General features: G+C 53.6%; 1 protein-coding gene across 1 annotated transcript in view; it reads left to right on the top strand.

Moving 5' to 3' along the window:
• MSI2 (musashi RNA binding protein 2) overlaps nucleotides 1-26,738 on the top strand; it is a 261,173-nt gene that overhangs the window by 143,135 nt on the left and 91,300 nt on the right. The window contains exon 7 of the mRNA XM_082493345.1: nucleotides 13,944-13,992. Coding sequence (XP_082349471.1) covers nucleotides 13,944-13,992 — 49 coding nt within the window. The remainder of the gene's footprint in view (nucleotides 1-13,943; nucleotides 13,993-26,738) is intronic.

The raw sequence follows: 26,738 nt of genomic DNA, 5'->3' as shown, positions 1-26,738 counted from the left end.
CCTCGAATCCCCGTTACATGGGTAATAAGGGTGGAAGAAGATCCTTTTTTTAATTTTCATTTATAAACTGAAGAAAATGATTTCTTTTTCACAGAAAACATTTTGATGATTTAACTAGCTGCGGGAGGTTGAATGGCTACAACGTGGTTTTAAGCAAAAAAAACCCAAACCAGAACAAAAAACATTGTTGTTTTTTTTCTGCAGTAGTCTTTAAAAGAGTAGTAACATAGTTCCAGAAATCTGAGTACGGTGATTATGCCTGTAATCCCCGGGCTGTCCAGGGGTAATTAAAAATTGCAGCTGAACCTTGGTTTCAAATGTCTGGGTGAGGCTCTGTCAAACTGATGAGAGCTTGCGTTGTTGACACGTGTAAAACTCAATTTACCCACCAATAACCGCGGTTCGTGGGCATTAAATCTCTCTCCAAACACTGTGACACTGGGGCACAGCGGGATGCGCCCGCGTGCGAGGGGCTCGGAGAGGGGCTGCGGGGCGAGAGGAGCTGTGCCGAGCCGCAGCCAGCGCCGCTAATTGCTTTCTTTTTAATATTGTATTCAGCCTTAATAGCCTGTTCTCCTGGTGGATTGCCTTTCCCAGCATTTATTACGGCGTGCTTAGGAGCCTGACCGGAGAGTGGGAAGGGGTGGAGCTGGAGGGAATGAAATCAAGGTGGTACTTCAAAAATCCATCCCGACAGCCCAAACTAATGTTCCAGCCTGAGCTCCCTGATTGAGCTCAAATTAACGGGGGCCAGGCTGCCGCGAGCGGCCCGGGGTCTGGAGTGATGGAAATGGCATTTCGTGCCGGTGCTCCTCACGTCGTAAGAGCCGTGGGCCGGGAGCGGGCTGGTGGCGGGGCGGCCGCGTCGTTACCGCCGAGCGCTGCTGGTAACGATGCTTTGCTGCCGTGAACGGACTTGAAAGACACATTCCCCCAAATGGTCTTGGGCTTCTGTCTTCTCAACCAGACGTGGTGGCATATTTTAAAAGAGCCTAAACCCATGAATAACAGAAATCAGAGCGAGTGCTTTGTCCATATTTCTCCTCTGCTGAAGGCGGGCGACGTGCCGTGGCGCGGGCGGCGCGGGGGTGCGAGCGGGGCCGTAAGTCCGGGCAAATCGGTGCTCCCGGCTCTGGCGGTTTCAGAGCCGGCGCAGAGCTCTGGCCTTTTCAAGGGGATTGTAAAGGCAAATCCAGGCACTTGTCTCCTCTTGGTTTTATCACTAACTTGTGACACTGGGAAAATCGTTTTTGGTTCCTGTGCATGGGTGCTGCGAGCTGCTGCAGCAGGCGGCGCGGCTGTGCCTGTGCGAGGAGCGGGGGGGCTCTGATCCAGCAGCCTCAGAACAGTCATAAATCATCAGTGTAATGAGTTTGGTCAGAGTACAGTTCTCCGAACGCCCCCTTGTCAGCAGCCCGGCCTGGGAGAGCTCACCCCTGCCTCCCGCGATGCCCGGGGGTAGAGACGGGACTTGGACCCCCGAACCGGCAATTCAGCGCCTTTCTCGAGCGTGGCAGCGTGCAACACTTGTTACAGCGAGGGCCTGGGGCGCGAGTGTTGTTTCCACAAATGAAAAACTCCCTAAATGCAGAGACACGAGCTGTGTTTGATTTGGGGCTGAAGGACAAGGGAGGAGAGAGTTCTGCTTAGAAGAAACAGCCCTGGAAAAATATTAATATGCAAGTCAGTGTATGAAAAGAACAATAAAAGGGAAAAGGTTCTAGCAGGAAATAAAATGAAACTTTTTTTCATTACAGTCAAGGGAAACTTAGATGAGTTTTCCTTTGCTAATAAACTACGCTGTTTCATTTTGCAGCTGAGCCTTTTGCTGAAGCTGACTGTGGCAATTGTTCATACTTTTTTCTTTTTTTTTTTTTTTTTTTTTTTAACTCTGGGCAATAAAAAAGCCCTTCATGCATCAGGAAACATAGTAACGCAATACTTGTCTTATCTTCACACTTATTCAGCAGGTATTTACAAAAGGGCGGCAGGAAGCTCTTTAAACTGGATCCTGTTCCGTGGCTCAGGATGTCTCTTAATCAGATGTGTTTACCTGTGTCCGTCCTACGCTGGAACTGTGCAGCAGAGGCAGCGGTGTAAAACCCCCCTTGGGGTCTCGTGGGCAGAGGTTTTCTCAATACGCCCTGTTGAGAACCGCAAGGCTCGGAGCTAGTTTTTACTGTATGGCTTCAGGGCACTGGCTGAAGCCCTACAGGTTATCGTGGTCCGTTTAGTGGGTGAGACAGACCCGTGCTCCGCTGCGGTGTGTTCATACTCTGCAGTGTGACAGGGGTGTTGTGATTCGGTTATTTCTCGGTAGGTTTTGTCCCTGGGTGAACAGGAACCTCTTCTCTGCTAACGTGGTAACGCAGCCCGTCGTGGTGTGCCCACCGGCGCATCCCTCGGGTCTTCACTCCAGGAGGTGCTTAAAAGGAAAATGCACAAATGCCATTGTTGTCCTCAGAAACCGCATCGTGGAAGGACTTAATTGGACTTAAGCGTGTGACTGAAATTGAGCCGCACGGAATCGTAGTTTCCATTTATTGGGGGTTGTTCCTGAAATGGTCGATGTGTGATTTGGAGTCTGATGTGTTGTCCTTTGGTGTTCAGAGAGATGCTCGTCCTGGCATGTGGCTTTTAATGGTCTCTCTGCATCGCGTTATTCGGCATATTTTTTTATGGTAAACAAAGCAGCTGCTCGGGTTTTAGCGTTGCGTCAGTAGGGGAAACGCTGGGTTTGGAGAGAAAAGACTTCACCCTGTGTGTGGCACACTTCATCCAAGGACCTGCAAGTGCTCCACAAATATTTGAAGCTCCTTCACCACTGAGAGAGGTTGTGGCCTTCTTTGTTCTGGGTGTTGCTGGGTCTGGCTCCCGCGCGGAGCCCCGGGGGAGGCTGGACCCTGCCCAAAACCTGGGGGTGCCGGGGGAGCTGGAGCCTGCTGGAGCCTGCGCTCTCACCAGCGTAAGTGCGGCGCCGCGTGCCACGGGCCAGAGCAGCTCCGGCGGTGGCCAACGGCCCCAGTGCGCGGTGTCCCGTGGGGAGAGTCGGAGTGGAGCTCACAGGCTGCGGCGGGAGCAGCCGACGGCTTCTGGCCGGGGGCGTTTGCTGCAGGGTTTGGTGGTGGTGGCCCAAAACAGTCCCTTGCATAAGTTTGATGGGTCGTCACTGTGAACTTTAACACCTTTTTTCTTTTCTTCCTTTTTTTTTTTTTTTTCTTTTTTCAGGAAAAGCACTAATTCAGCCATCCTCTGCCCGCCTGCGTGGAGCGGGGCGGTGGGGCGGCGGGACGGGTAGGGGGCTGCTGGGTGGCTCGAACAGGAGGGGTCCAGGTCCAAGCCAGCTTGGGCTTTATCTGGCTCCACTGCTGTGAAACCTGAGTTTCTTGGCTGGAGAATGCCGTGTGCCCTCCCGGCCTGGAGGGCCTGGGCCTGGGAGCTGCCCCCTGTGGCCGCAGCAACGCAAACGGAGATAGGCAGAGTTTGAACTGGTGCTGTAATTACATTAAATGACAGTGTCCCTCTTGCTGCAGCCCAAAAAGGAGGACAGATGTTTCAATTCGTTGACTTTTAAGGTGGTGGTATTGCTCAGTATGGCTAAAGCCCATCAGGAGAGAAAGGGGGGTAGATGTTGGCTGTCCGTGCCTGGACACATGTTCACCAGGAGCTGCCTCTCTTCTGGACGGAGGTTTTAACAGTCTCGTGGTTTCCAAAATCCGCTCTGGCCAGGCCTAATGGGCAGCACCTCTTAAGTAACGTTTGGAAAAGAAAACAGATTGCAACTTTGCAGTGCTAATATGCAAACGAGCACTGTGAAGGGAGGAAGAATTATTTCTGCTGACTGCAGCTAATGTTCCGTGAAAGTAAAATCACGAACCGCCTCGCACCTGGCTCGCCGAAATGCTGAAGGAGCAATGTTCCTCCAGTGCCCCCGTGGTGGCATCGCCTCCGCGCTGCCGGCGTGGAGGACGGCCCTTGCCGTGCCCTGCGGCGCCTCTCGGGGCACGTAACTGCGTGGGAGAACGCGGCCTGAGAGCACCTGATGGAGTAACGGAGCTGAGAGGAGCTTCAGCGTTGTCGGCCGTTGTGGTTGTGCCATGGCTTGTGATGTTTGATATATTTAAGCTGCATTTCGAGTGATGTGGTGAGGTGGAGCTCTCAGTGTTTGCTTTCAAAAGAGCAAAAGTTCTTCTCCGTTTCAGCGGCAGAAGCTTAAACATGTAAACCCTAATGGCTCCCGTGTGAGGGCCGAAAAGGGTTATTTGAAATTATTGTGTGTGCATTTAGAAAGTACAGTTTGTGTGTGTTTGTCTTATGGTTTTATCTGGTGGTCACTCCTTCAGGCAGCGAGCGAGGGGCAGGGCCGGGAGCGGGACGGAGGGAGCTCGGGTTCTTCATTCCTTTGTGGGTCTCGCAAGAATGTGGGGACAACGCTTGTGAAAAGTTACTCGGTTGTTGGGGAAATTTGTAGAAAATAATGTGCATATGCGTGTGCGTGTGTCAAGGGCACGGCATGTCTTGAATAAACAGATAGACCGGGGCGGGGGTGGGAGACACAGGTCTCCTGGTGCCGGCAGGGAACCGAAGGCGAAGGTTTCCAGGATGGTGGCTGGCCCCGGGGCCACGGACGGGTCACTGAAAACGCCTGTGGCTTAATTTCCCTGCTAGTCCCACCCTCTGCCTTGTCTATTAGATGTGTAAAACACAAAGATGTTTTGAGGCAGGGTGAATTAAATGTCTGTGAGAGAGTTTGGAGGCTCTCCAGCAGATGTCCTGAGCTGGATTCTGCTCTGGCGCTGCGGCGAAGGGCGGCAGCGGGAGCTCAGAGGGCGAACACGGGCCTCAGATTGAACGAGCTCAGAGTATGCTCCTGCTCTTGCTTTTTAACACATCCTGAAGTGTTTTTAGCTGTTGACACGTATTTTAAAGTTATCAATCGCTCCCTGCCTCACACTGTAGCACGGACCAACTTTGATCACAGAAGAAATTTCTGTGGCACCGATTTCTGGCAGAAATGTAGATTGGAGTTTTATTATAGCAGTGATGGAGGCGCTGCTCTCATTCACAAATGCGTTTTGTTAACCAAATGCTACGGCTTCGTGTAAACATGTGTATCGTGTGGCATCAGATCAGTCCGCTTCCAGGAACAAGTACGGATGTCTGCTTTCTGTCCTTTGTTGGTGAGCTTGCGCTTTTTTAAAGACCGCGGCACGTCTCGGAGGGTGGATGTGACTGTGTGTGGCGCAGACATCTGCAGTGCTGGAGAGGAAAGAAGCGGGTCTGCCGCGGGAGACGTGTTCCCGGGAGCACAGGGTCCTCCCCCTGCTGTCCCGTGTGTCCCCATCTTCTGCGGCGGCTCACCGGGGTGCGTGGGGCTGCAGAGCTGCCCCCAGCTGCCGCTTGGGTTGCCCTTACCTCGAATCCCATCTGTGGGCAAAAATCCCCCAGTGCAGCACTGGTTTTAGCTGGTGTGGCACATCCACTGGGCCAAATGTATGGGCGCAGAGCAGCCGGTCTCGGTGGTGCTGGCCACCGCGGGACCTGCTTGGCTGCAGGTGATTTAATGCTGCAGCAGAGGTGTCTGCGCCTCCCCGTCCCGCAGCGGGGGCACTGGTGTGTCCCTGCTGTGCCGGGGCGTCCCGCGGAGCCGTGGTGCTCAGATACCGCCGTTTGTGGGCAGGTCAGTGTGTGCGTTATGCTGGTGGACACAAAAAGGGGTCGTCATAGCAGCTCTTGCTCTATCTATATGGCATTTGTCATCTCTGTTGCCATCCAGAGATATTTCAGGCACGTAGGAGGTCCGGAGCAGTGGCACTCTCGGACCTGGGGCTGTCCCCAGCGCGCTCTGAGGCCGTGAGCGTTTGGGCACCGGCCAGTGCCACCTCTCTGCCCCTTCTCAGCAGGGGTAGTTTTAAGTTGGTTGTTGCAAATCTCCGTCAGTGCAGGGCTGTAACTAGTGCAGCATCTGGCGAGTTGTTCTTAGCCCATCTTTTGGGGTTTGTGTGTGTTGCTCGTGACCACGTGGAGTTGTCTCAGGTTGTGTGTACCCTCTGTACCCTTTTCCATCGGGTTCTGAGAGCGCCGTACTGCGTTGGAGGTTTGTTAGCTGCAGCGCCGCTGGCCTGGGAGAAGGGCAGGAGCATCGGGGCCGTCTCGCTGGCTCCCGCGAGCTCTCCGAGACGGTCTCGGTGTCGGCTCCTCTGACTCTCTCACTCATTTCAGAAATGCGGCGCTGGAACCTGTTTTCCCGTCAGTCTGAGGAGACCCAGGGTACAGCCGCCCGTGCGCTGGCGGGCATACATTGCTCTGGGCAATTAGACCTGGTGCAGGACTTGGTTGCAGAGGTCGGACCCAGCCCGGGGCTCCTGTGCTCTGACAGAGACGGCTCTTCTGCCTCGAAAAGCACTGCAAACGTACATGTGCCCTGTGGGCAAGGAGAGGGTACCACTGTGATGGTTTTGTGTGACTCTGTGTTGCTGTTGGCTTCAGCTCGATTCCCAGTGTGGAAGGCACCCCTGACGTCCCCAGTGCTACAGGTAACTGGGGGGTGAGGGCCACCCCTTCAGGAGAGACCATTCACCCCGGTGAACGCTGAGCTGTTAGTGCGGGTTGTTCCGCATCCCTTTTTCTCGCAGGGACCCGCACACCTCGCTGGTGGTGGCCCTGGCTGCCTGGGTGCGTCGTACCTTTTGGAGGAGCGTCCCTGGGAGTTTCTGCCGTGCGTGCGGGCCCTCACCCGCCCAAGCTGCCCTTACACCGCCTTACGGGCACTGGCCTTGCTTCTCTGCCGCCTGTTCTCCCGGCCCTCCCCGCTGCTCGTCCTGTAGTGGCACAGCAGCCCCTCATGCCGAAGAGAGAACGGTCTTTCTGTTTCTGAGTCGTTTGGTTTTTGGTCGGGCTTGTTTGGGGTTTTTTTTGCAAGAACCTTGTCTTCGCGGTGGGTGGCGTTAGCTAATGTGTGCTGGCAGCCTGACGGGGCCAGGGGCGGTTCTCAGCCAAGGCGGCAGGTCAAAGGCGAGCTCTGAGAGTCCTCCCATAGTTTGTGACTTGATCCGAGAGTGGCCATGAGCCTTGCTTTCATCAGTGCTTCCTATTAGTAATGCCAGAGAAGGAGTTAATGAGAAATCATCTATGGAGTCATCTTTAATTTGTCCCGCTGTGGAAAGCTGCTTTTTCTGGAGAGCATTAGTCATTCTGACATCCCCCTTGGTAGAGTAAGCGTTGAGTAACGTGTTGGGCTTTTGCAGGAGCATTTTGAAGTCCACGAGTAGCCACTGTGCTTTTTGGCAAGCATTTGGGATGCTCTTTGCCATGTCACGGCTGGTGAGCAAGCCCTGAGATTAACGTGATTGAATGACTGTTTTAATTTCAGCCCTGATGGAGCAAAATTAGTCACAATGATATGTGTGTGTTGAATAAAATTGTAGTTTTATTAGCTATAATTGCTGAAGAAGACTTTTTAAAGACTTGACTGCTGGGGGGAAAAATTGCTAGCGCTGGAATTTGTTCTTGCACAGTATGGCATTGATTATTATCATGGTGCGTAATGTCTCAGTCCTCGGTTGGTGAGTCGTGGCTGCGGAACGCTGGGAAGCGCTCAGCGAGGCACCTCGCCGCGTGTCTCCAGCGCCCCGGGGAGCGCTACCCGAGCTGTGCCCCATCCGTGGGGCTTGTGAACCTCTCACCACGCGGCCGGGGGCCGGGGCTACCTAGTGGAGCTGTAGCGGTTCCTGCGTTCGGCCCTGGAGGCCCCCGGTTTGCCCCCTGGTGCCTTGGCCAAGGCAGCAGCCATCAGGCTGGGCGCAGGCGGGGAGCCCTGGAGCGTGGTGGGGTGGTGGAACGGGGACCAGCCACGCTCTGGGCCGGGAGCCCACCGTCCGGTGTGGTCGCCTGTGCTGGGACACGGGGCTGCAAACGCCGGGGTCGGGCTGGCAGCAAAGAAGGTGCTTCGGGTGCCTTCGGCCGGGGAGGGCGCCGCGGCAGGAGGAGGGGGGACCTGCTTGACAGAAGGAGGGGAAAAGGTTAAAGTATTTGTTTCTGTGCTTAATTCCGCTGTAATCAAAGCCAGAGGCCTGGTGTGGGGGAACCATTTTTTCTAACTGTCTGGCATGCGATACACATTTGTCTTAATTTATGTGGGGGGAGGTTGTAAATCTGCAGAAGCGCGGCGCTGGCGCTTAGATTTCACACGCGCATTTAAAATAATAGCACCTGACAGTTTACTAGCAGCTAAGAGGCTTTTTCTGCTTCAGAAAGCAAAATATTGGAGGAGTTGTGCAGTGTGTATAAATAATTTGAGGAATTAGACCAGAATATCCAGCACGCTTTTCTTGGGAGAGCAGAAGGAGCGATAGATCTGTAAAGTTTACAAGTCGGGACGGAGGGGGTCAAAACACAACCCAGCGCTGTGTAGCTGAATGTCATCCTTCCGTAATTTCTTTTCTCCCAGGACCCAATCTGAGTTGCCACAGTGTTCGATCACAGCGCGTTATTTCATTTGTCTGCTCTAATTCTTCTTTACCTTGAAGGGGCGAAGAACGTAGCACCAAATCTGCTCGGGAGTGTTGGAAACAAACAGCCCCCCCGTACCCATCTGCTCTGGGTGTGTCGGAAACTCAGTTTTGGGATCGGGGAAAAGCTTTCCTGGGCTGGATGAGGAGGAGTGTGAGGCATAAAGACTGCTGCCTGTCCGTTCGGTATAGTTACGGCAGTGGGTGGTTTCCCCACGGAGGCTTTACTCAGTGAGCAAACTTGATTCAAATGGAAAAAAAGATAACTTGGAAATGTGAGATAGCGGCCGTTGTTTCTCCCGTGCGCGCGGAGGCACCTGGTAAATAAACGTCGGCTTTACACACTGCGGGTACGTGGACCACCTCTTGGGTTGGCCGGTCCGTGCAGCCATCACGCGGTTGTAGAAATACAAGACCAGATGTGAAAATTTCCAAAAAACATCCTGGTTTGGTCATCGCAGCTTTGGGTGGCAGCGCCGTGCTCCCCTTTCTGGAGCGCTGCTGGTGCCTGCAGAGGACTCAGCCCGTTCGTTACGGTGTGACGGCGATGGGCTGGCGCCGGGTTTGATCATCGCTGACTGCTCAGGACTGCCCCGCGGAAAAGAGAGGAGTTGAAAATCCTGAAGAGGAAAGTGGGAGGAATGAATGGGGAATATTGTGTGTTCTTGTGCCGGGCTGGATCAGTTGCATTAAATCAGAGCCTTCCTGGGTACAATTAATAGTCATTTTATTTAGGTCACCCTGGTTTTGTTGCTTTAAATGTATGCCTCCATTAAAGTGGAAGAAAATCAAATACATTTATCTCTGTGGAGCCTTTTGTGAACTGGTTGGGCATATTTTAAATAACCCTGGGAACCGTTAGGATTATTAAAGTCTTTGGCTCCTCCAGGTTTTTTTCTTTCCTCCTATTCTCCCCTATTCCTCCTTCCAGGCGGTGATTAAAGAAGTGCTATAGCCCTTCCTTTTCTCAGAGCCCCAGGTGGGTTGAAAAAAAATATTAAATAAACTAAAGCCCATTAGTTAGGCTTTATGTGAGAAACTGGGTCTAAATTGGGTGTATGTATGGGGTGTGCTGGGACAGAGGAGAGTTCTGTTGGGCTTAAGTGGCCGTGTGTAACTGGTATTATCTGGCAAGTCTCTTTTTTTAATTTACCTTAAGTGCTGAGACCGTGTTCATTTTATAATACGCTCTCATTTGATGCTGATAATTAGTTCAAATTAATCAGCTCCTTTAGGCCCCCATATTGAGCCATACTACGGCTGAAGAGAGAGATCGATTTTTGGATTGCCGGGAGCTTTCTGAGCGCGCTGGGTGGGACGCGGCGCTCTGCTTGGTGGCACTGCGTCTCACGCCTGCGCCGGGGACGCTCAGCCCTTTGCGGGTGTGTAGTTCTCGGCCGTCTCAGACAACATGGCCCAGGGGCCGCTTTCGGAGCTGGTGACGGGGTTCCGCCGGGGGCGGGCGGTCAGTGCGGGGGGTGCCCCGGCGGAGCCTGGCAGGCGGCGCTTCCATCTTCCAGTCCTGTGTCCGCCCCCGGAGAAAACTTCCTTCTCTTTTGTAAGCGAAGGGCTAGTTGCGTGGCTTGAGTTGAGACCTGGGAAAGTGGCTGTTGGAGCACCTTTCAAACGCTGGGCAGCACGGGAGCCTCCGGTTGGAGGAGGGGGTTAACTTCTGGACAGCCACGGCTCCTGAGTGTACTTGAGTTGCATCTCTGGGTTGGGTTTTTTTTTTCCCTTCCCCTGAAATAGGGATCAATTTGCTTACTACGGGGTTTACTGCCGGTTACCTTGACTGTGTCCCTTATTTCTCCTTGATGAAAACTTGAACAAGCCGCTTGTGTTTGATTCACAGAGAACCGTGAGAAACGGGCTGTGTGTGTGAGGCAGTGTGGTTTTCTCATTCTATTCAGCCCTTTGTATATTCAAATTCTTCTAGTTTCAGTTCTTGCTGTTCTGCCAGATTTCCATACCATTGATGGGTTTTCTGAATTAATAAGTTTCTTTCTCCCCCTCCCTCCCATACCCTCGCCACCTTTTTGCAACTGGTGAAAAGTTTTTCTAAGTGCGCTGCCCTCTCCATATTGATTTTCTTCTCTTGCTTGTCTAACCAGCTCTTAGATGTTTTATTTTGCAAAGCGTTAATAGAATTTTCCTTTTGCCGTTGCACTTTATCTATTCAGGTGGTTTCAAGAAGTCTCATTGTGTCACCGGACTATGGAGGAAAGAGGCTATTCTTCTGTTACAATGGCTGCCCTAAAAAATAACGCAGGGTGGGGTAAACTCAGAAAGGGCAGAGACGGAGATAAAATGGTCTGACCTTAGGAAACAGAAAAGATAACCAATTAGACATTGTTGAAAGGGCACCAGCCGGCTTAAAGAACACCCCGCTGATTATTTTTTCTTAAAGGCGTGCTTGGGCCGCGTCTGAAACTGGGCTGCAGAGCCGCTTCCCCCCGTGCGGGTTTCCAGACTTGAACTGGCGGGGCTGACCCTTCGCAGGGAGCTGCGCGCCCGGTTCTGATCCCAGAAGTAGGTACCGCTGCTTGGAGGGATGCGGCGCCCGCCTCCAGGGCATCCGCGCGCCTCGGGGTCCCAGCCAGCGCGGTGGAAATCTCCAGCATTAGCGCAGGCAGGCTGTGTTCATTACTGCTAATAAGGATTTATTTGCATAAAAAAGATCTCTGCCAAGATCATCATTCCAGCGAAGCGGGGCCTTCGTACACATGGCACAAAGCGTTGTTTGCCAGAGGACCTGCGAGAGAGACAAAGCATCACGTTGTACAGTTGGGAGATGCCACCAAAACCACAGATCCCGGGTATGACCAGGAACCGCACCCAGAGCCCCCGGCCCCGTCCAGTGCCGGGTCCCGTGCCAGGGCCTGTCCCTTCTCTGTCACGGCAGCACTAGGAGGAGCAGGATGGGGCTGCACAGGAGGTCCAGCGCCGAGAGAGGGTTCTGCACCCTGCAAGGCTGGGAGCCCCGGGCTGAGACGCGGCTGTGCTGAAGCCGGGTTCGGGTCGTGCCGTGCCTCATCTTACGTCTCTTCTCCCCCCGCAGCAATACAAACAGCCTTTTGAAAGTCCCCGGTCGTTCGTGTCCTTGCAGGAGGAGGTGTTGGTTTGAAATGTGTGGATGCAGCCAGGAGAGCCCGGGCACAGCGCAGGACCTCCCTGGGCTGCTGGGTCCGTGCTGCCCTGTGCCCGACACCTCTCTGGCCTTTGGTGTGGCATTTTGAGGCAAAAAGATGACTCTGGGAGAGTTGCATGTTAAAACTTTTGCAACAGCGATTGGCGTGGGGACAGAAGGGTGGTCGGCACGCTCGCGTGGACCGAGGCGGAGGAAGCCGCGATACTCTAGAAAATAGCATTAGGTGCGACATGTAATTTTTGCTTCGGGTGAGGCTGAGACCTGTGAGAATGAAAAATAAAGATTGCTGTGCAAACGTAACCCTGGAGCAGAGATAAGCGGTGGTGGTAGGGTGAAGGGCGGCTCTGTCCTTATCTGCCTCCCGGTATTGCTCATACTTGGGAGTTTTCTTCCCTGGAGTGAAGAAAGACAGCAGGACAAATGGCTCTCTGCTTAATGTGGTTTGGATTTTTCAGTGCATCAGCATCTTTACGTCTCGTTCAAGATGGGTATCAAGGAGGCGTGCTGTTCTCCACCGTCTCAGGCCGTTGCTAACACATTTTGCAAACCACTTTGACTGAAAAAGTTAAGACCAAGTTAACCAGAGACAGGTTTTCAGGCGAGTTTAGGCATCGTGTAAGGTTTTGCTGCACTGGGGTTTTTTACTATCTCCTGGAAAGTATTTCAGTCCTGTAGTGGAGAGAGGTTCAAGCTGTGTTTTTACCACCTTCCCAAAACGAGTCCCTGCTAAGCCAAGACTGAGATTGTAATTCTACACAGAGGTAGGCTGGATATGTGTTCCCCTGCGTAAGAGGGCTACAGTCAAACTATACTCCCTGAACCGTGAATTTTAGCCAGGCAGGAGCTTTCACATCCTGCGGTAATTCCAGGGTGACGTTAAGGCGGCAGGAGCTGCCACCGCCGCCTCCCGCAAGGTGCTGCTGCTCTGCCCTGCGCGGCAGCCCGCCCCGTGGGTCCGCACAGGCCTTGGTGTGGCCCTGCTGGGACACTGAGCTGGCTTAAAGCTAACCTGGACGAGGAAGTGCAGCGGTTCCCTGGCTTGATCTGCTGCGCAGACGCGTTGGCAGAAAGGAATCGGTCAGCACAAAGCGGGCACGGGCGGTTGGGGTGAGAGGCAGACCCTTCGGCGGCACTCTGTAAGGTGAAGAGCGCGTGTAACTGCCTTGTAAGTCACTTACCTAAAATAAATGATTTGTGGAAAGCTTGAATATAAGAACATGGAAATGTAAAAATTACTGGGGGGGGGGGGGGGGGGGGGGAACTAAAAAAAAAAAAAACCCAAACAAAGAAAAAACCCCAAACCTACCTCCACAGACAAGCAGTGGAGTCCTTTAAGGAATAAAACCTTTTCTTTAAGATCTTCTGCCTTCCTGCAGTGTCTTCTGCACTTTAGGGGTGATACAGGTTTTCCTCAGCCCCTGGTTTACACGGGGAATAGCAAGTCTGTGATTTGTTTTCAGAAAGATTGCCCCGGCCGTTCCCGGCAGCATGCAGCACCGACCTCCCCAGCTCCTGCGGCACCGGAGCAACGCTTCAAAATGGGATAATGCTGGAAAATAAACCCCAGCACAGCATCCTTCTAAAATAAGTGTAAAATTTTAGGTGTGGCTGCACAGATTAAATGGAGGTGGAATAAATCATGCAAATAGTAATGAAAGTTGAAAGCAATTTGGTTGCACTTCAATACGTTTCATCAGTCATCTCTCTTCTGAAGTGGAAATGCCAAGCCTGATGCGAATTAAACTTTCTCCCTCCTCCCTTTCCCCTCTTTCCTCTAGCTTTTCAAAAGGCCTTTTGAAAACCTCTGAATACCTTTCTTGGCTGACCAGATTTTACCCTGCTCGTGCTTCTTGAAACCTCCTCATTCTCAGCCAAGACAGTGACTCTTAATTTGGAGAAGTCATGGGCTTGATTTGCATCCACGATTCCTCTCTTGGCCCTTCCTTATCTCCCTACAAAAGGGAGAAGGGCCGAGGTGAGGCACAGCCAGGGACCGACGAGAGGGGGAAGAGCTCCTTAGATACTTTGCTTTTTAGGGGAACAAAACTTTTGATGTTCACTTTTCCACTTTAGGATCAAACGTCAGCTAGGACGTGGCTTGCAAGCGGCAGATTTCCCAAAGGAAGAGCTGACTCTGAGCAAAAGCGAGGAGCTCTGGTGCATCGTTTGTGCCCGAGCTGAGCCCGCTCCTGCCTTTGTCCCCCCCTCCCGGTGTGTCTGTTGTGTCTTTGCGAGCCGTGCAGGCGCTGTGTTAAAGCACGCATCTCCCCTCTTCTGTCTTGCAGGTAGAGGACGCCATGCTTATGTTTGACAAGACGACCAACAGGCATAGAGGTAAGAGAGAACGGGAGCTCAGACATCACATTTTATGACAGCTTCTGCATGGTGAGCACAGCCAAAAATCAGCGTCAACACAACGACCCAGGGGCTAAATCCAGTGGTGCTAAAGCGGCAGAGCCGTCTGTGCGCGAGGCGGCTCCCTCTGTCCTGCAGGCCTTGCAGAGGAAAGGCTCTTCGGCACGTAATGCCACGTGTCACCTGGATTTTCTTAGGAGAGATTATTTTTCTGGTCAGTCTGATGACTTACCTTTGGGAGGCCCATGGTGAGGCTCCGTGGCGTCCCTGGCGATAGTGAAGCCCCAGGAGCGGAGGCTGCGGGGAAGCCGAGGGTTTGTCCCGCGGTGGCTCGCATCAGGTTGGGCTGGCCGTGAGGCCAGTTCAGCCGAGACACCAGAAACGGAGGCGCTAAACCCCTCCGCTGGGGTTTCAGGCATGCTGGCGTTTGGAAGCTGAGGACTGCTCGTCCTCCGGTGATGGTAGCCCTGAATAAGCAGATCTCCACAAGAGGAATTTCCCTTCACATATTTCACGAGAGAGATGAGGTTTCATCACTGCTCGTACAGTTCTGTGAAAATGAACTGAGGATTATTTTCAGTGTTATGGCCATTCCCTTCAGTGGAAATAGATGATGCTCCTCTGTCTCTCGGTGAGTGGTTCACGTTATCACTGCAGCCGAGCTCCGGGCAGAGAGCAGCCCGGCAGCCGCTGCCTCCAGCACGGGGACTAAACGTACCTGGGGTCCCACAGTGCCACCAGAGACTGCACTGGGGACAGGCTCCGAGACCCTCTTCCCTTTTCTCCGAACGAGACTGATTTTACGCCACCAGTCTCCCTGCTTTAACACGGTGCGTGTTTGGAGGCGGCGCAGGAGGCCAGCGCGGCTTGTGGCTTCTGCCCCCGTGCGACGGTGTGGATGTGTGGCCCCGAGGTTTGTCGTTTGCCCTTCGCACTCTGCCCTCTTTGTGGGAGCTCTCTTGATCGATACGGTTATTGTGTCCGCTGCGGAGCGGTGTCCGTAGCCCGTTTGTTTAGGGAGGCTGCCAGAGGGTGTAAAGGAGCCCGCGCCCGGCCCGGCGGCGGTGGGAGCCCCGGGAAGGGGAGAGGGCAGCAGCCGGAGTGCCCGACCGCTGCCGCCTCCCCTCCTCTTCATCTCCGTGGCAGGGCCGGAAGGTCTGACCTCCCAGCGCTGTCGGAATTATTCGCTGCTCTGATATTTGCCTTAACGAGCAACTGAGTGCGCGCGGATGGCTGCGTGAGTCAGGCAAACCTCCGGGATAACATTCCCTCCCTCCAGCAGTTCCCTCCCAGGCACCGATCACTCTCTGAAGTCAGGGATCATAGTAACCTGGAAAATTCAGCAGCGGTGAGCAAAAGACTTGCTTGGAAAGATAAGCTCCTCAGAGCCGGGAAGGCGTGTGAACCGCCAGTGCCCATCAGTTTTGTAGCAGGAACCAAGTGTTCAGAACTCTTAGACAGTTTGGAAAGTTCAACCCCTGACAAATTCCTTTTATATCCAGGGAATTTTCCACCCTTCTCTTTGCAACCACCTTTAAACGGGCCATAAATGCCCTTCTCCGTTCAGGACCGTGGCACGTTGTTTCTTGCACTTAAGAGCTGTGTTATGTGGTGCTTTTGTGCGGGGCACAAGGGCCCCGGGTCCCCACGCTGACACGGGCTGCTGGCAGCTGGGCCCCAGGCGTGCCGGGGGGCTCTGGTCCCAGCAAGGCACGTACCCAGCAGATTCGGCCCCTGGGAATGTGTTTCGGCGAGTCTGCTGCCTGCCTCTGGTTATATTCCGTGTCTCCTCCTCTTAAACTGTTTCTTAACCTGGCAGGGCCATCGGGCAGGCTGGCGGTGCGTCCCGGCCATCATCTCCCTGCCATGTCCTCTTGAGGCTTTTGCAGCCCGATTTGCAAGTCCCTGACCTGGGGTTTCGTGTCTCTGCCTCTGTCACCCCGCAGAGAGGTCTCCGCCATCCCTCTCCAAGGGCACAGGGGGCTCCACATGGACCGGAGGTCAGCCTGTCCCGCAGCCCATCGGCAGGGCTGGGTGGCCCCCGCGGCCGCCTCGTCCCCGGCTAATGGCTCTGCTCCAGAGACGGGGGGGAGAGTGAGAAAGTTTCCATTTGCTGAAATGTCCCAAATCCTGGAGTTTTGTTCCTGCTGAGGCTCTTGGCTGTGCCTGCAGTGAGCTCTGGTCCTGCCCACTGAGCGCCCCGGTGGTCTCTTCGACAGCTTGTGCCCACCTTGACCGGGCTCGGGCGCCAGGGTGGGCAGGAGGCTCTGCACGGACATTGGAAACAGAGCAATGGTGTGTTGGTCCTTCCTTTGCCCCCTGCGAGCAAGACGCTCGTCTCTTCCCTGCGTACCTCAAGGTGATCCTCCTCTGTCCCCCGCCGGCGGCACTGTGCTGCTGTAAGCGCTTTCCAGGGCGCGAGGGCACGGGAGGCGGCGGTGGTCGTGCTCTGCTCCAGCAGCTCTGCTTCGGCTTCTCCGTGCTCCACGGGGCGGCGGAATAGCGTGCTGGGGAGCCCTGCGGTCAGGTGCGAACCTGAGCAGTGCGCCCCAGAGGACGGACTCCTCTCCCAAAAGCGTATTTCCCTGTCTCGTCTGGAGAGAGGATCCGTAAGTGCTGAAGCTGAGGGCTGTGCATTTAGGGGGCACCTTAGCTGCCGTGAGACCTTTTGTATTTTCCACAAAGGGCTTTTTCCCCCCGCCGTATGTTGAAGACGAGAGGCAACAGGTCTTCCATTTTTTCCCCAGAAATTCTGTGGTTAATTTCTTTTTTTATAGCCTGTTTTTTCTACATGCAAGCCATAACGTTTCTCTTTGCTTTAGCATCCTCGTGTGAGCTCCTAGATGAGATCTCAGGGGGAAGGGACTAAGAGCCCGAAAGGACCCAAAGCAGACTGTGCATGTCATTGGGCGGAGGTGACGTTACCCACACAGCTCCCGCACGCTGCGCTGGGTCGGGCTCCGCACCCGGCTCTGTCCCGCTTGCGTGGGCCGTCCGGGGGCAAGGCTGGGCGGGAGCCCCCTCCCCGCTCCTGGCAAACACGGGATTTCTCCGGCACCCGGGAGGGTCGGCTCTGTTTGTGCGGCTGTTTCCTAGGGAACAGACTTACCCTTTTGCTGGGTGAAGGACAGCGCTGCTTATTTGCCGAGATTAGCCAAAATTCCTGGAGCGGGTGAAGCCCGGCCGGTGCCGAGGGGCTGTGCTGCCAGAGGGGCATGGAAGCCTGAGCTCCGGGTCTTTACCTCTGCCAAGTACGGGTGGAAGGAGAAAACAAGTGTAAAAAGCAGCGTAGAGAGTCATCTTCATCTTCACGCTTGAATTTATCCAGTCTTTTCGGACATTTTTTTCCTCTGCACAGGTAGCTACCACTAATCAGGCTAATGAACTGGCTAGTGGGCTGTTGTGATGAAGCGAGTTCTGCTGCATCGATCGTTTATAAAATCACTTCAGATTTTACAAATTGTGACATTCTGATTGTGTTGGAAACATGTTTAAAATGCAGTAGCGTGCAGCAACAGCGTTAATGGCAATTCTTAAAACCACTTGCGGGTTGCAATCTGTATCTTCAAATTAGCCAAGGGAAGGAGAAATGGCAGATAAAATATCCGTTGTGGTTTACTGTAGTTAGACTATGCCTAGAATAATCAACGTAGGCAAGGGGAAGGAAAAGTATTAAAATTCACTCCCGACTGCTAGAAGGCGAGATAAATTTCCTTGCGAGCAAATTGAGAATATTTGTTGACATAATTCTGGCACGTGTGTGTTACTCGTGTGTGCGTATTCTGGTAGCGTGTAACGCCTGCACGCGCAGCGCTGCCCCAGCTCCGGTTAGTGGGAACGCGGAGATTTAACCAGACATAATAAGAGGGATTTTCAAAAGTGCTCATCATTGAGCGGTTTTATTAATACCTTGGGAAGGCTTGAAAACCCCACCCAGAATAAAGCTTAACGCCTTGCCAATAGAGCACATCACTTTTATAACACTAAAAATGTCATCAGGCTAACTGCTTTGTTGCCTCTGCTGGTGTCCTTCTTTTTTAATGTCCAACTCTTCCTGGATGTTCTCTCAGGAAAATAAGACTCGGAGCTATTGCATTTCGTGCCTATCTGTGTAGCCGTGTTAATGGCAGGCTACAAAATCTGTGAGTATTTGATTGAAGGAGTGGTTAAGTTTTGGAGTGTTACAGGTAAAACAGCCCCTAGCTTCACTGGGATGCCGGGTCTTCTTGCATGGGTTCTCCTCCTTCTCTTGGCCACTTGCTTGTGACAGTGGGCACGCGATGAACTGGCACTTAGAAGGCAAATATTTCTGGGTCCGCTTAGTTAAGATGCCGTTTCCTTTTGGAAAGAAGGTGTTGGTAATCCTCTATTTCTGTACCTTGTGCTGTACTTTTGCGCTTCTGTCCAGGGAGCAAAACCACACACAAAAGTTCTCCAATCACTCTGGAAGATCACTTCCATCGCTTTCCTCACTGCCTAAAATTTCATAGAGTTGAAAATTACTGGGTCAATCTTGAAAGGATTTAGTAATTGGAAAGAAAACAAAAAAAAAAGAGGGCGGTGTTATTTTGTTACCCTTGCGAAGTGCAGATATAATCTGGAGTTCAGCATTAGTTATTGATCTCTGGGGTTGGCGGGAGCCTGGCAAGATGATGATGTCCTTCTGACTTCATTATGGAAGGGAGCTCCAGAAAGCATGCCAATTCGCTGCCGGGCAGGGCGGGACGGGGCGGCTGCCGTGCCCTTCTGCTCTGCCCGCGCTGGGCCATCCCCAGCCCGCGGCAGCGGGACGCTGGATTGCTGAATCCAGCAAAGCTGAGAAATAAGGCCGCGCGCCGCCGGCTGCTCAGGAGGAGGGAGGGAGGGAGGGAGGGAGGGAGGACGGGTTCGGTCAACGGTGGCTGAGCGGAGGGGTGCGGGAGCGGCGCAGCCCTTCCCGGGCTGGGTGCCTCTTGTGGAAAGGAAATTGCAGCGGAGTGGAGTGTCTCCTCATAAATTTGGCAATTCCCCTTGCTTTCTGCTGGAGGGTAGGGATGAGTCAAGAGAAGGTGGTGTATTGGTTGGTTATCGTGATGCGATGCTCTTGATCACAGCGTTAGATGCTCTCCGCCGCCCGTCTCGCGCTTGCCTGCCGCCATCGGCTGCTGCGGGAGCCGTCCACAGCGTGCATTGCGCCGCTCCCGCGTCTCCGACCTGCAAAAAGACAAATAGAGATTTGGAGCGACTGAATCCCCCAAGCTGTAATTGCCGGGATTGAATGTAACGCTTCTCAAAGCCGTACAGCCCCCCGAGTTGTTTTCATATCAATTAGCTCTCTCACACGGTTAGGAATGGCAGGGGAGAGAGGAGGGAAGTGACAGCATGTGATTTGCACTTCTTTAATCTTAAAACTAAAGAAAATTAAAAGAAAGGCAGGCTGTCCGCGTGATGCAAACGGTACCCCATGTGTTAGGGGTTCAGACATCTCCAGAAGACGGGCATTGATGGTGGCAGAGCTTTAAAACGAGTTGGATGTTCGCACTTGTTGCAAACCTCCCCGTCGTCCCCCGTGCCTGCGGGGAGGGTGCGGGTGCTGCGTCTCCCCGTGGACACACAGGAGCTCCGCAGCCCTGTGGGGACCGGTGTGCCCGCGGGAGGAGAGGCTTGGGTTGGATCCAACCCCGCAGAATTCAGACTGCAAGATCCGTGCACCTCATACCACCGAGGCCGCACGCCGGAGCGCGGGGTCTGCGCGTCCTTCCCTTGTTCCCGGCTCTCGGGGGGGAACGTGAGGGTCGGGCTTCGTGCCTGTGCCATCATCAGCGCACGGATTTCAGTGCAGAAAAGTAATTGTCCAGGTGGAAGCAGTTGGCATAATGGTTGTGTTTATTGGAAGAGACAGGAGTGATGTTGTTAGCCAGATCTCATCTCTGCCTCAGCGAAGGATGATGCTTTTCTTAGGAGAAAAATAGCCTTTTGTGTTCTGTCCGGCTGCCAAAACCTCAGTTTTGTAGTTGACCTCTGAAGTTATAATTGACATTTTTATAGATGAGATATAAATATAATTAAGAGTCGCTGCAATTATTTGTTTATCACCATCTCCCTCAAATAAAGCAAGGTCATGTGCATTTAAAAACACATCCCCAGGCAGTTTTGAGTAAAGAGTATTTAAAATATATAGAAATAATTGCCTAATTTGGTCATTTTCAGCCTGGCTTTTCTTGGCAGCAGTCCGGCTTTAGCACCGAGTGGTTTGAGGGCAGCTCGGAGGGAACCTTTCGCCTGCTGACGTAATTCTGCGTTTAGAAGGATGGGGCGAAAGGGAGAGCTGCTGTTTGGCCGGATTTGATCCGTAGGATCCTGGAAGAGCCTCCACAAACACAGTGGTGGTATTTTTTTAGAGCATAAAGTGCTTTAAGAGCTTTGGAAGAAAAGTGTGACATAAGATATAAATGGAAGCGGTATTATTGTTATTGCTTTCCTAGATGAGACGGGCTTTTATTCCCTTGTCAGTTTTATCACTTCATAAATGGGACTCCAGAGAGCGGAGTTGTTTTGAGGGAAGCGCTCGCTGGCTCGGCCGCCCCGCTCCCTACCCGGGGAAACATCCTGGGGGCCCGGGGCTGGCGGCACGCACAGAGACTTTAACCCGCGACCCACAGAGATGCAGCGTGTGTGTCTTCTGCCAAAGGCGCAGAGGATCGGAGGGAGGAGCGGCCACGGACGGGGGGTTTTTTAGAGTGCTTTTTAAGCAAATATTTGCTTCAAAACTTCACGAGGGCTGCGAAGATCCATTAGTTAATATTATTTACCGTTTACAGACCTATCAGTGAAAGCGGTGATGGCTGAGCGCTCATACCGTCAGTCATACCTATCTAGTTAGATTGCAGCTATGACATGTGCCATATTAATATTTTATGTGTGTGTGTTTTTAATATTACATCCTCGCTTATAAATATTCATGTCGTAAAACACATTAACGGCTGCAGCGCTGAAGAGCAATATTCCCGTCTCCGCTTCGTGTGGTGAGTTCGCCTCCGTCCCGGCTGGAACCCAGGTGGGAGTTGGGACGGCTGCGGCGGGTGAGACGCAGCACGGGGAAGGGGCTCCTGGTTTCAGCCCCGCTCTCGGGGCCGGGTGGTCGCATCCCCCCAGTGTCCCTTTAGGCATCGCTTTCTCCCCCTTAGCCTCTGCCTGGGGTGGTGGGGACCGTGACTGCTGTCCCCCCGCCCCCCCGGGCCAGGGTGACAGCCACTGCTGGGGTGGCTTTCGCACGGCGACGTGCCGGTGGCCCCAGGGCGGCCAGGCTCAGCGCCGCTCCCTGCTTCCGTGTTAATAAACACAAAACAGAAAGGAAAATCTGCCAATTCTTGGATCCGTCTCCCTTGTCTTTTAATTTCCTGGCCAGCGCCTATTGCCGCTGCATCGGGGCACCTTACGTGAAGTGTAAGAATAAATGCGCTCGAGCCAGTATGAGCCCTGCATCCCAACAGACTCTGTTTCAGAATAGCAAATAAGGCTCCTGGCCACGCTCTCCGAGGCGATTATTGAACGTCTCGGGTGGTTACAGTCATTCTGCCCCCAGCCTCACGCCGGATAACGCCACCTGAGGCTTGGAATAATTGCCCAGCTATGTACTGTCTGTCATACCTTATTGCTTAATTTTATACCAGTAATGAAAATTACATCCAGAGGAGGAGAAAGAGCGAACAGCTGCACTGGCCGGGACGCACCGAAGGAATAGATGTGCGCAAATGCCTTCTCTAAAGAAGGGGAGAGACGCGGCTTGCCAGCAGCGCTCGGGAGATGGCTTGACGTTTTTATTTTCTTGTTAAACAAAAAAATGCAATAATAATAATAAAAAAAAAAATATCCCGCCAACCTCCAGTAAAGGTTGCAAACACAGCCCAGCAATTAGTTTGGAAGTCTCCAGTTACACAATCAAACTTTAAGGTAAATATCAACTTAAAAGTATATTGTAAAGGACAGTAGGTTTGCAAAACTCATTTGTATCGTGTCTTCATAGTTAACACGTGTAAAATGATTTAATTCCCCCCCCCAGAGGGAGAGCCCTACACAGCCAGCCCTTTTTCACCTTCTTAATTTATCCGGCCTCCTTTCGATTAGCCCCAACACAGAGGGTAGCGGGAGGCGGCGCTGGCCCAAAGGCTCGGTCCTGGGGGCTCTCCCTCCGCACCCTCTCCCGCGGGAGGCGAGGGGGGGGCAGCGTCCCCGGCGGCAGCGCTGGGCCACCCGCTGCTCCGCACAGGGGGGGTCGGGCGCTAACGAAGGCGGGAGGCGACGTCCTGCTCTCCTGCCGCGGTGGAGGCGACTGCAGGAAGGGGGGATCGCCGCCGGAGCGCGAAACCCGCGGGGAGGAAGAGGCGTGCGGGAGGAAATTCAGCATTTTCTGTGGCACCTGTATACCCAAGATATAAAATAGCTTTTCAAATATCAGTTAAGCTTTCTGGAATTACTGGGGTGCAATAAAGGGTGGTTTTGCAGATCACCAGAGGCCGATACCCGGATGCCCCCGATGGGGAAGCAGAGATGCAGGAAGATGGGAGATGGCAGTGTTGGTCTCGCAGGAGATGTCTGCCTCGCGTTGCATCCAGGGCAAGGCAGGCAGGACTGCGGGGAGAAGATGGGGCACTTCCTTCCCGTGGAACTGCGGGTTACAGTCACTGTCTTAAAAAGAAAAATCTTTCCATTTGCTTCACACTGAGCAGTATCGATAACTTAATGCAATTAAACTACACTCGCATTGGAGAGCGCGAAGTAAATCAGTGGAGCCTTCTCATCTCTGAAAGGTTCTTCAGGAAACGTAAGGCAAGAGTTGTGCAAATATATAAGAACTTTTTTTAAATTATGACAATAGTTGCGTTACGCTTGTGGAAAGTCGGTGTGCGTGAGCTCTGGGGGAACGAGTGCGTGCGTTAGGCAGGGGAATCTTCCCCGTTGAAGCTGCATTGAGAAGACGGTGAGGTCATTTTAATACGCCCTCAGTTTGCCATCTTTATTGTCACTGTTGAGCCACCAGTTTGAGTGACAGCTAAATTAGCAAAAATCCTGATGATCTGTGAAAGCAAAGAAACCCTAAATGCCAATAAGTTCTTGCTTATGAATCTACTCAGCTGATGAAACCAAAACCCCTTTTGCTTCCCGGAACGCAGGAGCACAGTGATTAGCAGGTAGCGCTTCGAGTCTTGTGGGACTATTTGAAAATGTTAATTGAGGAAAGGCCAGAAACAGGAGGGGAACAAACTGCAACATTTACATAGAGGGGCAGTCTTAATACAACGAGCAGAATTAAAATCAGCGTGGTGACCTTGAGAAAATAGGCAGCTACTCACAGCATGCCCGTGCCCAAAACACGATATGAAAATATTGAGACGCGCTGCTCGGCTTTCTCTCCCTGGTGTGGTGTTTTCTTGTCCCAGTGGATCGCTGAAAGCAAACTGGGTGAGTCCTCTCAAATACACATTGTGTTGCTCTCAAATACACGGGGGGGGGGGGGGGAGGGCTTTTTATTTTTTTTTAATATCTCTGCTTTATGTCTGCTGGTTAATAAAACTTTGAGAGCACTTTCACTGAAGGTGAGGAGGAAGCTCCCGGCAGCCTGGGGAGGCTGAGAGACGGTGAGCCGACGCCGTTTGGTGTCCCCGAAAAGGGGCCGGTGCAGTCCCCAGAGTAAACCACGTCCAGCAGCTGCCACCTCTCTCGCGCCCGCGACCCGCATGCTGCTGAAGCCTTTCACTTTACAAGGTCATTGCTGTATGTAAAGCCTCCCGGTGACCTGTTTAAACAAACAGATAACGCATCCCCTATCCCAAAAATCCCGAGATTCAGCAGAAATGTGGGTTGCACAAATGATGCTGGTAGCAGAAGGGAAGGCTTTTACCCCTGACCCTCCTGTTCGAGCGGGCTCTGCCGCGCCGTGTCTCTCTGCTCTCCTCGCCGTCCCGCCCTGCCATTCTGCTTTTCAGGGCGTTTATTTTTAAGCGTCGGTAATTCAGGTGGGGGCTGTTGGTGCGTCTGCGCAGGGACGCGATCGCGTGCTCCTGCCCCGCCGGCCGGGTGGGTGTGCTGGCGCGCGTGGCGGACCCGGGCCCCGCTCTCTGCCCGGGGACCAGGAATTGCTCCCGGGGTCGTTTTTGCGAGGCAGAAGCTTCGAGTGACTGCGCTGCCGAAGGGGGGTTTGGCAACGGGGTGTGCGAATGGAGACGCTGCTACCCTGCAAATAACGCTTTACAGCTCTTGCGTGGATACATTCCACCTAATCAGTCCTCTTGTATTAGCAAATTAGAAGCTGTTAAAATTATTAGCTTAGACGCGTGGAACGTGTGCTGCAGCGAGGCTGTGTCTGGTCTCGGGGCAGGTCCCGCAGAGCCTTTCCTCCTCCTCGCCTCCTGCTCCGGCGTTCGCCAGCCGCCGTTGTGCCCCGCTCCCTCCGGCACAGCCCCGGCTGCTTTGGGCAGCGGAGGCGGGCGGCTGCCTCTGCCCCTTTGCTGTCTCGCTCCCTGGGGCGTTTGCAGCTCCATCCGCGGCGCATCCATCACTCTCTTCTGCCTGGTTTTGGCGGCGGCAGAGCTGGCGGGGTGGCGGCTCCGGCCCGGGGATGGCGGTGTCCCCATCTCACACACGTGCAGGGCTGGTCATGGAATCACGGAATTTTCAGAGTTGGAAGGGACCTCTAGAGATCATCTAGTCCCGCTCCCCTGCCAAAGCAGGATTGCCCAGAGCACATTACTCAGGACTGCATCCAGGCAGGGCTTGAAAATCTCCAGAGAAGGGGACTCCCCCCCTCCCTGGGCAGCCTGTGCCCGTGCTCTGTCACCCTCACCGTAAAGAAGTTTTTCTGTGTATTCGAATGGAACTTCCTATGCTCCAACTTGTGCCCATTGCCCCTCGTCCTGTCACTGGGAACCACTGAAAAGAGCCTGGCTCCATCCTCCTTCAACCCACCCTTTAGATACTTGTACGCCATAATAAGGTCTCCCCTCAGCCTTCCCTTCTCCAGGCTAAAGAGTCCCAGCGCCCTCAGCCTTTCCTCATAAGGGAGAGGCTCCAATCCCTTAATCATCTTAGTTGCCCTTCGCTGGACCCTCTCCAGCAGCTCCCTGTCCCTCTTGAACTGGGGAGCCCCGAACTGGACACAGTGTTCCCGTTGTGGCCTCACCAGACGAGGCAGCCCTCGGTGCGGGCAGGGATTTTGCGTGGGGGCTGTCCAGCGTTTCACAGGTGAAAATATTCCTGCAGAGTGGGCCAAGAAAGCCCATTGCTTTGTTCCGGTTTCCACTGATACAGCTCTGGTTTTGTGCTGTGCCGGAGCAAGGCCCCGCGGGTGGCGGGTGCTCCGGGAGAGCCGCGGACTCCTCCGAGTGCGGGGAGGTCCAGGTCATGGCCCTTCTCTGCAGCCACAGCGTATCTGCCGGCTCTCCGGCCGGTGGGAGCGCCGTCTCCCTGCCCTGTGTCACCGTGGTGCTTTGCAAGCGGTGACCTGAGACACGGGGAGGGTTTGGGTCCTGCCGCTCCCTGCGCAGAGCCCCGCGGCAGTCAGATGCTCCTACCGGAAGGCTGAGCTGCATCCCCCTATCCGGCCTTTCGGGGGCTTTTCCACCAAAGAGGCTGAGAAAGTCAGGAGCCCCGAACCACAGTTAGGGCCGAGTTCCTGCTCTGGAATCGAACAAATAGGAGCTGCAAGAGCAAGCAGTTTGCTGCTCTAAATCATAACTGGCCAATCTGTTGGCTCCTTCCCACTTTTTGGCTGAAAAGCGCCAGGATTGATTTCTCTGACTGTCTCCACCTGCCCACTGGCGGTAGCAGCAAGGGAAGAGCAAAACACCTCTAAAAAGAGTGGTTCTTCCACCATTTCATCTTCCCCTTCTCTCCTCCCTTCACGTGAGACCCTTTGAACTCGGCCGGGGCGCGCGGAGCGACGCCGGATGGGCTGTGTCACGCGGAGCTCGGGGGTCTGTGCCACTTCACATCACCGCCCTCTTACCTCTACTCGGGAGCGGTTTTCCCAAAACGTTAAGTTTTGACGGGAGATTTCTTTAATTAGGTTGATTAATAAGTACTGGCAAGGAGTGATTTTGCTTATTCTGTATGTTTTTTTGTATATATAAGCTGAAATAAGAACATCTGGCACTTTTTTTTTGCTGGATCCAATAGAATAAGTAAGTTGAAAAACAGCTTTTAGAAAACTGCAGGTCGGCAGATTTGGGTTGTGGGTTTTTTTTCTTTTTAATTTATGGAGTGTTTTCTGGACCAGAAAGACTGCCTTCAACTAACGTAATAATGTGTAGGTCGTTCTCCGTTTTAAAACACCCATGAACGCGAACAACTCCTTCGTTTCTCCGCTTTGGAAGAAGAGCGGGAGGGAGCAGACACAATAGTGTTACCCGCCGCAGCGCTCCCTCGAGCTCTTCGCAGGCGCGTAGTGAGTGAAGCCTCGCGCTGTGCCAGCCAAGCCGGGAAGGGGTAGGGACTGGGGATCGGGGCATGGGGGGATCGGGGCCGCGAGCTGACTCGCCGGCGACTCCTGTGGACGCTGAGCGCGGGGCCGCGGCTTTGGCCACGGCACCATCTCTCCCTGTTTACCCTCAGCGGGACGGTCACCGGCCCCGGTGTGGGTCCGCTGGGAGTTGTGCGGTTGGCCTCAGCCGCAGCAAAGCTCTGGGGGTGGAAACCGCCCTCCTCATCCATCGCACGAGTCACACGTGAACACACGTGTTCAACAGCGC

Source organism: Vanellus vanellus, assembly GCF_965231255.1.
Source record: "Vanellus vanellus genome assembly, chromosome: 19".
Classification (NCBI taxonomy): domain Eukaryota; kingdom Metazoa; phylum Chordata; class Aves; order Charadriiformes; family Charadriidae; genus Vanellus; species Vanellus vanellus.
The sequence above is the reverse complement of the archived record's forward strand: the minus strand, read 5'-3'. Positions and strand labels throughout refer to the sequence as shown.